Below are 11,429 nucleotides of genomic sequence, written 5' to 3' on the forward strand. Positions count from 1 at the left end.
TGTGTGGTAAATAGCATGACTTCCTGTGTGAATCACAATGATGTATGCCAAATGAATTATTCACTTACTCACTCTTTCACCCGTCAGTCAATCTTTTCACTTTCTCTCTCTCTCTCTCTCTCTGTGTGTTACGCACAAAACAACACACACAAAAAGGTCTACGAGCACAAACACACCCAGATCCCTAATCACTTCTTATCAATCAGTCCGATCCGTTAATCAGATTCTTCTGTCGGTGAAGTCTAAACCCCCACAGCTGTAATGTGAAACCCTTGCAGTGTGACAGGTGGATGTGATGAAGTCAAGGAAGCGTTTGATCTGGCTTTGGTGCAGCCTTCAACCCGCCGGTCGAGCAGAGCCTCTCTCTTTTCACTCTTAGGAGATTGAGGAGGATTTAGATGAATCGCAAACAAAACAAAACTCTGATGCGGCAGTCGCAACTAGACATCTCCTTTATGCATCGTTGCTTCATTCAAATTGTGTCACAAAACATCTTTCATACTGTCTGAATGTTTGCTCTGGCATGTGACAGCTCACAAAATTCAAAAAGTTGGGGAGGGAAGACTTACATTCACAGTTGCTCACTTACCTCCCAGCCTCAGCCAACAGATTGTCTTCTAAACGTCCCACTGTTCTTTAGTCGTCATCCGTTTCTGTTCACGTGGATTACAGTAACCTCTTCGGCTGGCTAGCGCACTCAATCTCCTCCTCGCATCTCTGCCTCTCCCTCTTCCTCTCCCCTCCGCTGCACTACTCGCACAACTGAAGATGAGGCAGCACACTGCACACTTGCTGGCGGGAGAGCTCTTCTATAGCAGAGGGATAGAGGAGGGGCCGTGCTAGTCGATGTCAGCAGTGATATCAAGCATAAGGGAGAGGGGAGCGGGTTGGATGTAATTACACAGGGAGCCTGCTGCAGACCGGGGGGGGATGGGGGTGGAGGTTGCTACAGAGAACAAGCAAAGCTGCCTGTCAGACAAAACAATGACTCCCGCCTCGCATGGCAGTGCAGAGATTGGCCAAACAAACAGTTTCAGCTGTTCAATAGAGGACTGGGACTGAGGCACGCTCAGCTATGAGGAGTCCAGATTAAGGCTCAATCAGTGACATTGTTTTTCTTCCAAATGGTACAAGTTTATACAAGTTTATACAAGTTTCCAAAATATGAACTTTTCCTTGTTTGTTCAAGTCTCGTGGGTTGTGTTGATTTTCTTCCATTCTCTGCTTTTAGCCTCAAAACAATCACTGTGGTAGAGTTTCTCATAAGCAATATGTGAACAATACGATTCAGCACAGTGGTGTCGTCAAGGCTGAAAAGCAGCCGACAAAGCAGAGAGAAAAACAATTAGGGCTGCAGCATTTGTGGAAAGTAAACACATAGAATTATTCCACCAGGACATCATGTTCTGTTGCAAATGGAAACTCTAGCTTATGTTTTTTTTTACTCTCAGGTTTATTAACCTTCTTTGTCAGACGCAATGATCTCTCTCATCATGGGATCTTATTTTGCTTAAGTTTCTATGACTTCCAAGTGACCTGGTGTGAGACCATGATCCTACATCTGGAGACACATCAGGAGACGCATTTATTTAGATTTGTTTAGGTGTGTGTTTTTCCTAAAGTGCAGTCATCTTTAAGAAAATATGGATTGGGGATGTTTCCTGGGCAGATGTAACTGCTAGGCTATTAACATTTGTAGTTATGTTTTCAATATTATTTTGCCAAAGCGAGGGAGCTGAAAAGTGCTGCATTACCATGTTCATTTTATGATAATTTTTTGGCATTTGGTAGTGCAGTTGGAGGTAATTATTGTTGTGATGTAAATGTGATAATAATACAAACTGGCAAAATCTGTGTAAGATTTTTGTCCAAGCATCCATGTTAGACTCTAAAAAAAACAACAACTCTAAAATGTCTATAGATTTTGTGGGTTTTATTTTGTTCTAATTTCTCTTTTGCTTGCCTAACTACAGCATTGAATATCATGAATATATCTTCTGATTTATGCCCATGTCTGTTTACTGTACATAACTTAGTGGGGAGCAGGATCAGGACTGGGAAAACATGGAACATTTTGCTTGAGGCCCCTCTGCAGGCCAAACGTATTATTACTGGCAAGTGCAGGACGGTTTGAATGGACTTAGGAAAACATCTTTGTAGACAACATTTATTTTCACAGGAAAATAAATCAAGAATCGCCAGCTTCCCTCTGCAACTGCACAAAGATAGAAGTACTGTTAACAACACCCATGTCAAGGTCATCCATCATATTTCAGACTGATATAAACTATGATTAATGACAAAAACAACATAACATTATACTAAGAAACAAACTTGAGATTGAGTGCGACAGATAAGGCTGGGAAACTGTCAACCTGACTGTCTCTGTCTCTCACACACACACACACACACACACACACACACACACACACACAAACTCGAATCCAAGATTTGGGATCAAAGTCAGTTTTCGCTTTGAGGGAGAGAAGCCAATGCGCGGCAGACTGGCACCTTGGCTGTGCGTAGGCAGGACATACTGTAACTCTCTGTTGACTCCCAAACCGTGGCAACACACACACACACACACACACACACACACACACACACACACACACACACACACATACACATACGTACACACACACACACACACACGTACACACCTGCCACATTAGCTGGTCGCTGTGAATCTAAATCTAAATTCCATGCACCTGTGGAATGATGATTAAAATCACTGAAAATATAACTGAGTCTGTGGGAGGGAAGCCTTTCTTTACACTCATTCTTCCGCCAGATTTAGATGCAGAAAGCAATATAGGCAGAGCTATGTTTGGAAATATCAACTCTTTATTTGCTTGCAGTTCCTTCATATTTGGCTTTTAGATAGAAGGTACGTTTCCAGAGAGAGTATTCAAATGTGACTGACCATCTTAAATCTTTATTTGTGTCGAGAGATGCGTCACTTATAGTTCAGCAACGTCAAATAAAAATCGAATGAGAATCTCAGCGTTGACCTGCATACGAAGAAATATTAACTTCTCAACATGACAGAAGTCACTGCTGAAATGGCTGCAACACATTTTGCTTGTCAGTGACCTCCCTCCATGATTTTAATATTATTTAAGAGGTTGTAGCGAGATGTCACCAAATACATGATACATTCAGTTTTTTATAATGTAAAAATATGACTTCAATTTGAGTAATTCCCCCTTTGAGAAGCTGCTACTCCGTCAAATTGTCTCCATGTAACAAGTATGACTATCACACGTTTAACCGTGGCTCCAAATCCACAAAAACTGCCTGAAACCATTGCATTCATGAAATTGTTGTTTAACTTCTGGATGGAATTATTTGTTAAATATATTCTGACGTTCCAATACTAAAAAAAAACGTATTTAGTGATTTATTTACTTTCAGTGAAAGATATACGTTTTGCTTAGAGAGCTATGGACTCTGCATATCATATAAAAACTAAAACGAACCAACAGACATGTCATCACATGTCTTCTAAGAACAATTTATATTCATGTCTCTTTCTGTATTACTTCCCACAGACGCTCCTAGATGTCTTTACACTGTTTTAATCTCCCCTAGCACACCACACACCTCCGTCCTACTGATATCAGTGGCTGCTACAAACAACTCTTCCAGCTGAAACAGACCTACACAGGTAAAATTAATAAGCATATGTTTCAGAATGGAACTAAAGACCCGTAGGACATGTACTTAGCAAGAAATCTGTTTTCAGTTTTGCAGTCAGTGAAGTCACGGCAGCAAACAAGTAGCTCAAACTTTGCTCACAAAATAATATACCGTTTGCTCTGTATAAATCCTGATATAGGTTATGTAAGCAGCCATTATTTGCTTTATGACACTATACACAAGATTCATCATCCGTACTCTTCTTTTCATTTTAGGGCCACAGTCACGACCCAGTTTCTGGCAATGATTGTTCTCCCTCATTTGTTCTTTCAAAGGTCATTTCTGTCATAAAGGGAAGAAAAATGGCAACAGATCGGAAAAGGATATTTCTTATAGGTCACTCTATCGGTGATGCAGTTATTTCTAAATATAGACAATGCTTGAAAATAGGGCAAATAGTTAGATTATACTCAAGTAAAATAGCTAAAGCAATATACGGTATATATACTGAATATTACAAGCATTACAAACTGCCCCCATTTTATTCTGCACTATGTTGGAAACAGTGAAAGAAATACGTTTACATCAAGGTTTTGACTTCAAGAATGCAAAAATAATTTTAAGACAGTTCTCAGGCCGTTGGTGTGGAAGCAAACCACCACTAATGACAGTCTTTTACATTGCGTAACGATAATCTGTCTTGACGAGCATCACTTCAAGTAGACAAAGATACGGGTCCACATGAGCAACATCGGGGTAGACATGGGTATCAAAATACTGTCATTCATGATCAAAAGTGTCTCAACAGCTACAAATATATGCTGACGGTGTGTCAAATAAGATATTCACTGACCGTCTGCATCGACAACAAACACTGTCGGTACTGAATTCTCCCGTCGGTTCCCATAAATGGCTCGCCTGCGAAGATGAACCCACACAGGTGACTTTCACTGGACTCGATCAGCTGATGATCTCTGCCAGATGTAAGCCTGTGGGGGATCTTGCATTGGACCCATCAACTGAACAGTTTTTGTCCATATATGACTGACTGACTCACATGGTTGCAGTGACTCACCTATTTTGTTGACTGCTCTGTTTTATACCGTCATTGATTGCTGACTCCTCGCCTCTCTTAACTGGTTGTTTGGGGCCACAAGTGATCAACTCAAGTGCTTGAGTGGCAGAAGACATTTCTGGCAATAGGCTTGGCTAAAAACAACCCTTACCTAGGCTAGTCTTGCAGGCTACATGTTGCCCTTTGTGGTGGCTCACAAACTGATGGAATAGTTTAGTCCGATTTTGAATTGGAACATCCATCCATCCATCCATTTTCTACCGCTTATCCTGTATTTAGGGTCACGGGGGGGCTGGAGCCGATCCCAGCTGTCATTGGGCGAAGGCAGGGTACACCCTGGACAGGACGCCAGTCTATCACAGGGCCAACATGTAGAGACAAACAACCATTCACACTCACATTCACACCTACGGGCAATTTAGAGTCACCAATTAACCTATCCCCATCCTGCATGTCTTTGGACTGTGGGAGGAAGCCGGAGAACCCGGAGAGAACCCACGCTTACACGGGGAGAACATGCAAACTCCACACAGAAGGAACCCGGGCCGACCCGGGAATCGAACCCAGGACCCTCTTGCTGTGAGGCGAGAGTGCTACCCACTACACCACCGTGCAGCCCGCTGAATTGGAACATCTGCACATTAATTCCATACATGATATTTGATGTCCTACTAAAGTTAAGTGAGATAGATTTCTGTTGGTTTCCATCCCAGCGGCGGGACAATCCAGTGAGATTTGTCATAAACCTGGCTCTAGGTCACGACAAAAACCGGGAAGAGACACGAAATGCCAATCATTTAAGTGATTTATTAACAAAATTAGTAAAAGTAAAATACAAATATGAGGTGTGGAAGTCAGTAAGATCAGTAGTGTGCATGTGGGTGTGTATGTAAAATGTGTATGTGGTGTTGTGGTGCAAACATAAGCAGCAAGCAAAGCAGCAACAGGGCTTCTGGTGTCAGCAGGGTAGAGAGAGAGAGAGAGAGAGCTCCAGGAAGCAGGGCCTTTTATTTCCTGTGGAGCACCAGACCCAGGTGCTCCAGATCAGGCTGAACCTTAGGCAAAATAATAGCTGTTAGAGGAGAGACACACACAGGTAGCAGGGCCGTCACAGATTCAACTGTAATTTGTATGGGAGGGGATGGGGAGACACAGCTGGTCTGATCTGGGATCTGCACTCTCCAAGTTGCACCTTTCTAGTTGTATTGACTTTCAGTTTTGATCTACTCTCTCTCTCATCTGCACCATTTCCAGCTCCAGCTCTAAAAACACACCGTATTTGACCTGCCTTCTACCAAACAGCGGACAAAGTTAGCAGCTAGCTGGTGAATGTAGTGGAGCATTTCAGCAGCTAAAGAGCCAGATATTTGAAAAAGAAAATCTGCATTTAGAATACAATTTTGATTGTGTGTCTATCAGCTACCTGAAGGCATGTTTGTGTGTTCCCTGCTCTGCGTCATTCCCATAGTTATCCTCTTTCACGTATTCAAACTGGATCAAACTGCTGCTCCCTGGGAGGAATGTGTCATGGGATATGTACGCACGAAGGCTCTATCTTGTGCTAATGGAAGCAGCTGCTTCGAGTGGCCTATTTATGAGCACTTCATGTGAGTCACGGAGTGCTCTCCAAATGTATTGGCTATGGTCCAGCTAGCAACACAACAGCTTCAGGTGAGCCGATGCTGTGAATGTGAGCTGGAAAATAATCAAATTCATTATTTTGGTTCGGAGAAGGAAAAAAAACAACACAAACAGCCCTCTCCCGAAGCTTGAAATCAGATTGTCTTTAATGTAGCGTGATAAATTCAATGAAAAGTAAGTTTATTCATTTTTTGTGTGTGAACTTTTCAATACAAAGGAGCTCCATTTGAAAGTAAGGTAATTAGTTTCCTTTCACAAAGTCTACCTTGATCCCCGAAATAATCTTACTAAGTGCTTTCAAGTCGCCTAATCCCTGCACTCATTACATTTCTCATCTTCTTCTCTTGAGTTTCTGCTTTGGTGCGACATCAAAGAGGTGGCACTACAAACACGCTGCATTGCTCTTTCAAGTAATGGGAGATAATAGTCTGAGATTACTGCCCAAGCTAATTTGTCCAAGTGCATTTGAATTACTGCCCAAACTTGGCAACAGGCTTGTTACATCAGAGCTGCTGCTTTGAGTTACACCTGCATATGGAAAAGTTACATATATCAAAATAAACCAAAAATAATAGTACATTTTGTTTATAGTATGTGGGTGTTAATGACTCCATGAAGGTCACCCAATGGAGAGCTGTGGACATTTTTAAAAAGCCTGATAGTGTTGTTGTTCAAAAAACTGATGATGAGGTCTGAGATGAGACACACAGGATCAGGACCCTCCTGCTTGAATCCATCTGAATCATCACTTTATTTCCTCCCTGCCTGTTATGACACTTTTCATACGTTTCAGTTACCTCGCAACAGGGTCGGTTCTGCTTGACCATGTGACCCGCTGGGCAACCTGCGACATGGAGGGGCAATCGTCTATATTTAGTTGGAGATATACGATGACATATCAAACTACAAGAAACATTTCCCAGCAAGGCAGGTTGTACTTCAGAGTTCAAAGGAGGTTCATACATTTACTTGGGTGATAAAGAAATATTTCAAATCTAATCTAATCTAATCTTTTTTCGGGATCTTATTAAAGGGGCACTTCAGCAGTTTAGTAGGAGGCTTATTAGAAAAATTGTCCAAAAAACTGAAGCCCTAAAGAATAAGATACTGGTCATACCACACCACTACGACTGTAGCATTAAAACAATGACTGTATTACATTGAAAAAAGAGTGTGTTTTATTTCTGATGACTGTACCTTTTTCTCTCTAAGAGGAAGAATACAGTATGGTCTTAGTAAGAATCATAAAACAAAACAAAGACGTTTTACAGTCATTCTTAGACAGCTGGAAATAATCTAGAAATGTTTAGAGCTAATTAATAAGGAGAGTTGTTATTTTAACCATATTTCCAATAACAGACAAAATGAAAGAAAATGGGTAAATCCACAATATATCAATGTAAATACTAAGTATTTCTATTATCCGTATTAGCAGAAAATATTATTTTATGGATTACATAGGTGTGTAGTTAGGCAGTGTATTGTAATCATTCTCGTTAAAATGCAACAGTGAAAATCCATTTCTCATATTCATAGTCTAACAAAACTTGCCGTAATATAAAGCATCATTGCGTTTTATCATTGAAATGTACACATTCATAGGGTTTTCTAGTCCGTGGTTGTCCATAAAGAACAGTAAACATGGTGGAAGTGATGATTGAAGTAAACACAAGGGGAGTCATAGTCCTTTCATTGGCAGATGTTACAGCATGAACCGACCACCTGAGCCCATCCAGTCACTTCTCTTCACCCTCGCTCCGCTTCCACAACACTAAAAATCCCCCTGGAACACAAACAGAAGTAAAAATAGAGAACATCTTTTAAATTAGGTTAGAGTCTTAGCATGAAATGGACAATTTACTTTTATTTAAACAGATTTTATATTTTGTCTCACATAATTATCTTCTACATCATAAATATTTCACATAGACTTTCCTGTTCCACTTTGTGTCATAATGGCACATTTGAAATGTATGGAACCCCAAAGTATTAAACATTTGTTTTAATAATTATGAAATAGTCAAATTAATATGTAGCAGATTTCATTCAGATTTGATTTACGAGGATGGTGGGATTCATTCAGATTCTAAAAATAGGGACAAACAATTCTGCAGTTTAAGCTCAACTATCTCCTCTTTCCCTCCTGTTGATTACCTGTCTGCCCTCATGTGTCTCACCTGTGCCTCGCTGTCTCACCACCTCCTGCTGTGATTAGTCTCATCAGCGTTCCCTCATGCCTGTTCAGCCGTGTCTCGTTTAGTTCCTTGTGTATTTAGTCTGTGTGTTTCCTCTCTGTCTTGTCAGTTCGTACTGGCTTTCTCCGTTCATCTCTTCCAGCTTCCTTTCCTGTTTTCCATCTATTAGTTTTGTTTTTGTGTAGTCCCTGTGTTCCTGGTTATTTATTTATTTATTTATTTTCTTTAATATTGAACTCTTTGGGTCTCCATAGCTTTGCACCACAAAGGGAGTTTGTGGAAGAAGTATTTGAAATGCTTTTATTCTCTGAATAATTGAGCGTACAACCAAGATGGATTCTAGAGACATCAAACTGACTTGATAATGACACAATTTGAAACATAAATAAAACGATAAAAACACCTTGAATTGACAGAAATCATCTATTTGACGTATGGATACCATAGTCACATGATAATGGTCAGAGAATATATCTGAAGAATCTTACAGTGGTGAAATGAACGATGCAGGAGATGGCGATGATGAGAACGCCAATGATGATGGAGGCGACAGCCACATAGAGAGCGTTCCTGCCCAGCCGCCTCGACCCATCATAGTCACCACGATAATAGCTGTTCCTAGACTGATGATAACAAATCACTGTTACACATCAAATTACACATATCTGTCAATGCATCTCAGGATTTTGCTTTAACAAACCCGCTGAGGATTTGATCCAATTAATGCCTTTACTCCAGGATTTACAGATAACTAGTTTAAACCAGGTGTGTCAAACTGATCCAGTAAAGGGCCGCTGTGGCTGCAGGTTTTCATTCCAACCAAGCAAGAACACACCTGATCCAACCAATCAAGGTGTGAAGGCAAATCAGGTAGGTGAATAAGTCGAGTCAGGTGTGTTCTTGCTTGGTTGGAATGAAAACCTGCAGCCACAGCGGCCCTTTACTGGATCAGTTTGACACACCTGGTTTAAACGAATACTTCAGCAGCGGAAACATGAATGTATATAGAAAGTGAGTCATATATGTAGTTGAAATGTAAAATGAATTTTGAATTTGGTGCCTTCCTGACCGAGAAAAGTCAGACAGTGACTTTTTGGCGCATGTGGATGGAAGACAACAACTCCCACAATGCACAGCTCTGCAGGCCACACCCAATGATCTGTCCCCTTTTCCGGTTTGCACTCACACATCGCCGTCTCAAAGTCATCAACAAGAGAGAACAACACAGAGAACATGACTGAAACTTGACTGAAAAGTCACATCTGCACATATTTCTAGTAAACACTCGGCCTCTGGATCATCGCATGTGAGTGATCCGGACCGCCGACTCAGCAGCAAGCGGAACGAGCCGGCGGAGTCTGAAGTGAGGTCCCACCACTGGTCTGTAATAGGTCTGTAGCATCAGTGGTTGAAAACATGAGGAACTAGTGTTGTAGTCTTATCCCCTCTAACCAAAACAGCCTCCGACGACGCAAAATGACGATATTTGCGTCATCGGAGGCTTTTTTTTTAGAATAGAAATACGGATATCTCCCAGAAATGATGTACAAACATTCAAAAAATACTACCAAGTGTGTAACGATACAAAGCTTAATGCAAATGGGTGAAGTTTTCCTTGAAACATTTTGGAAACTTGGAAAAGTGTCATTTAAAAGCCTATTGGGACCTGGTCACATTGTATACTGTTGGTAAAAACCACACTTAACAGGCCTGCAGGCAGATTACATAAAACAAACTAAGTGAATATTTATATCAGTATTTTTAGGGCATTATTTTGCAACATGAAGGATCAAGAGTTTTTTTGATGGTGTGTGTGTGTGTGTGTGTGTGTGTGTGTGTGTGTGTGTGTGTGTGTGTGTTTGTGAGACAGACAGAGAGAGAGATAGAGAGAGAGAGACAGCATTGCATCTTAGTGTCCAAACCATTCATTCTCAACACTGTAACCAAAATATTAAAGATCCTAACCGGAGAACATGTGTCTATCCTCTCTGACACATGTTTTCCTTTAATTGTACAAAGCGGTTCATGTGTGTTACTGTAAGTCATTCAGGAAACGCCATGCTTACCATGATAGAGAAGACCAAGGCCACAATGTTGACGGGGTATGCAGGACAGAAGCAGGTGAAAATAGTCAAACACAGGTAGCTGCGGAGTGAGGGTGGAGGTTCCTTTTCCTCTAAAGAACCGCGGTCAAAAAATATGCTCCCACACAGGGAATTTTTAACTTGCGAATGAATCACCCCTAGAGCCATTGTAGCCGACAGAAATTAAGTCCAGTCAGAGGGAGGGGGTGGAAATTAGAAATTAGAAAAGGTTATGAATAAAAAAAGGACCTGAAAGAACAGTGGAGTCCAACTTATTTACGAAAATGTTTGGAACCAGAAGTTCAAAAGTCCGGTTGATAAGTCCAATCTGTTTCGCGGTGGTACTTCTTTCAAAGCTGGGAAAAAACAAAGTTTGTGGGGAGAGAGAGGGAGTGGGAGAGAGGTGTGAGAGGATCACTAACCCTGCTGGCCTCCATCCAGGATGCTGCCCTGAGATGAAGTGTGAGGGATCAGACTTTATTTACCGCTGCTATCGCCTCACACAAACACACAACATGCTGATACACGGAAATAATCCCCGTCTGAGATTCACGGCCGTGTAACAACTATGAATGTGTAGTGTTGACATCACCAATAACAGTATACACGGGTCTGACATTCTGCTCTACTATGTCCCCCTCTCTCTTTGTGTTTGTCTCAATGATCCACTTTAAACGGGTGGAAAGGCTGCAAACAGGTCCTCCTTACACATTTATAACTTTTCACTCTTTAAACATGCCATTTATCTCCTTAGCCTAATATTAGTCCAAGAAAGGGATCCTATACATTTTT

The 11,429-nt window shown here is 41.2% G+C and overlaps 1 protein-coding gene across 1 annotated transcript; it reads right to left on the bottom strand.

Annotated features, from left to right (window-relative positions):
• Positions 1 to 7,834: 7,834 nt before the first annotated feature.
• LOC311026261 (transmembrane protein 233) lies at positions 7,835 to 11,274 on the bottom strand. Its single transcript, XM_084029695.1, has 3 exons — positions 10,620 to 11,274; positions 9,042 to 9,176; positions 7,835 to 8,141 (listed from the first exon to the last, which is right to left on the bottom strand). Exons 1-3 carry the CDS (start codon positions 10,803 to 10,805, stop codon positions 8,130 to 8,132), a joined length of 333 nt encoding a protein of 110 aa, XP_083885821.1. The 5' UTR covers positions 10,806 to 11,274; the 3' UTR covers positions 7,835 to 8,129.
• Positions 11,275 to 11,429: the final 155 nt, after the last annotated feature.

Source organism: Eutrigla gurnardus (genome assembly GCF_963514095.1).
Source record: "Eutrigla gurnardus genome assembly, chromosome: 2".
Classification (NCBI taxonomy): Eukaryota; Metazoa; Chordata; class Actinopteri; order Perciformes; family Triglidae; genus Eutrigla; species Eutrigla gurnardus.

What these genes read in the sequence shown, in the direction of transcription:
- LOC311026261 (XM_084029695.1), bottom strand. Translation starts at nt 10,805, where the DNA reads ATGGCTCTAGGGGTGATTCATTCGCAAGTTAAAAATTCCCTGTGTGGG. An exon ending in CCTTGGTCTTCTCTATCATG is followed by an intron (nt 9,177 to 10,619) that starts GTAAGCATGGCG and finishes TGTTATCATCAG; the next exon opens with TCTAGGAACAGCTATTATCG.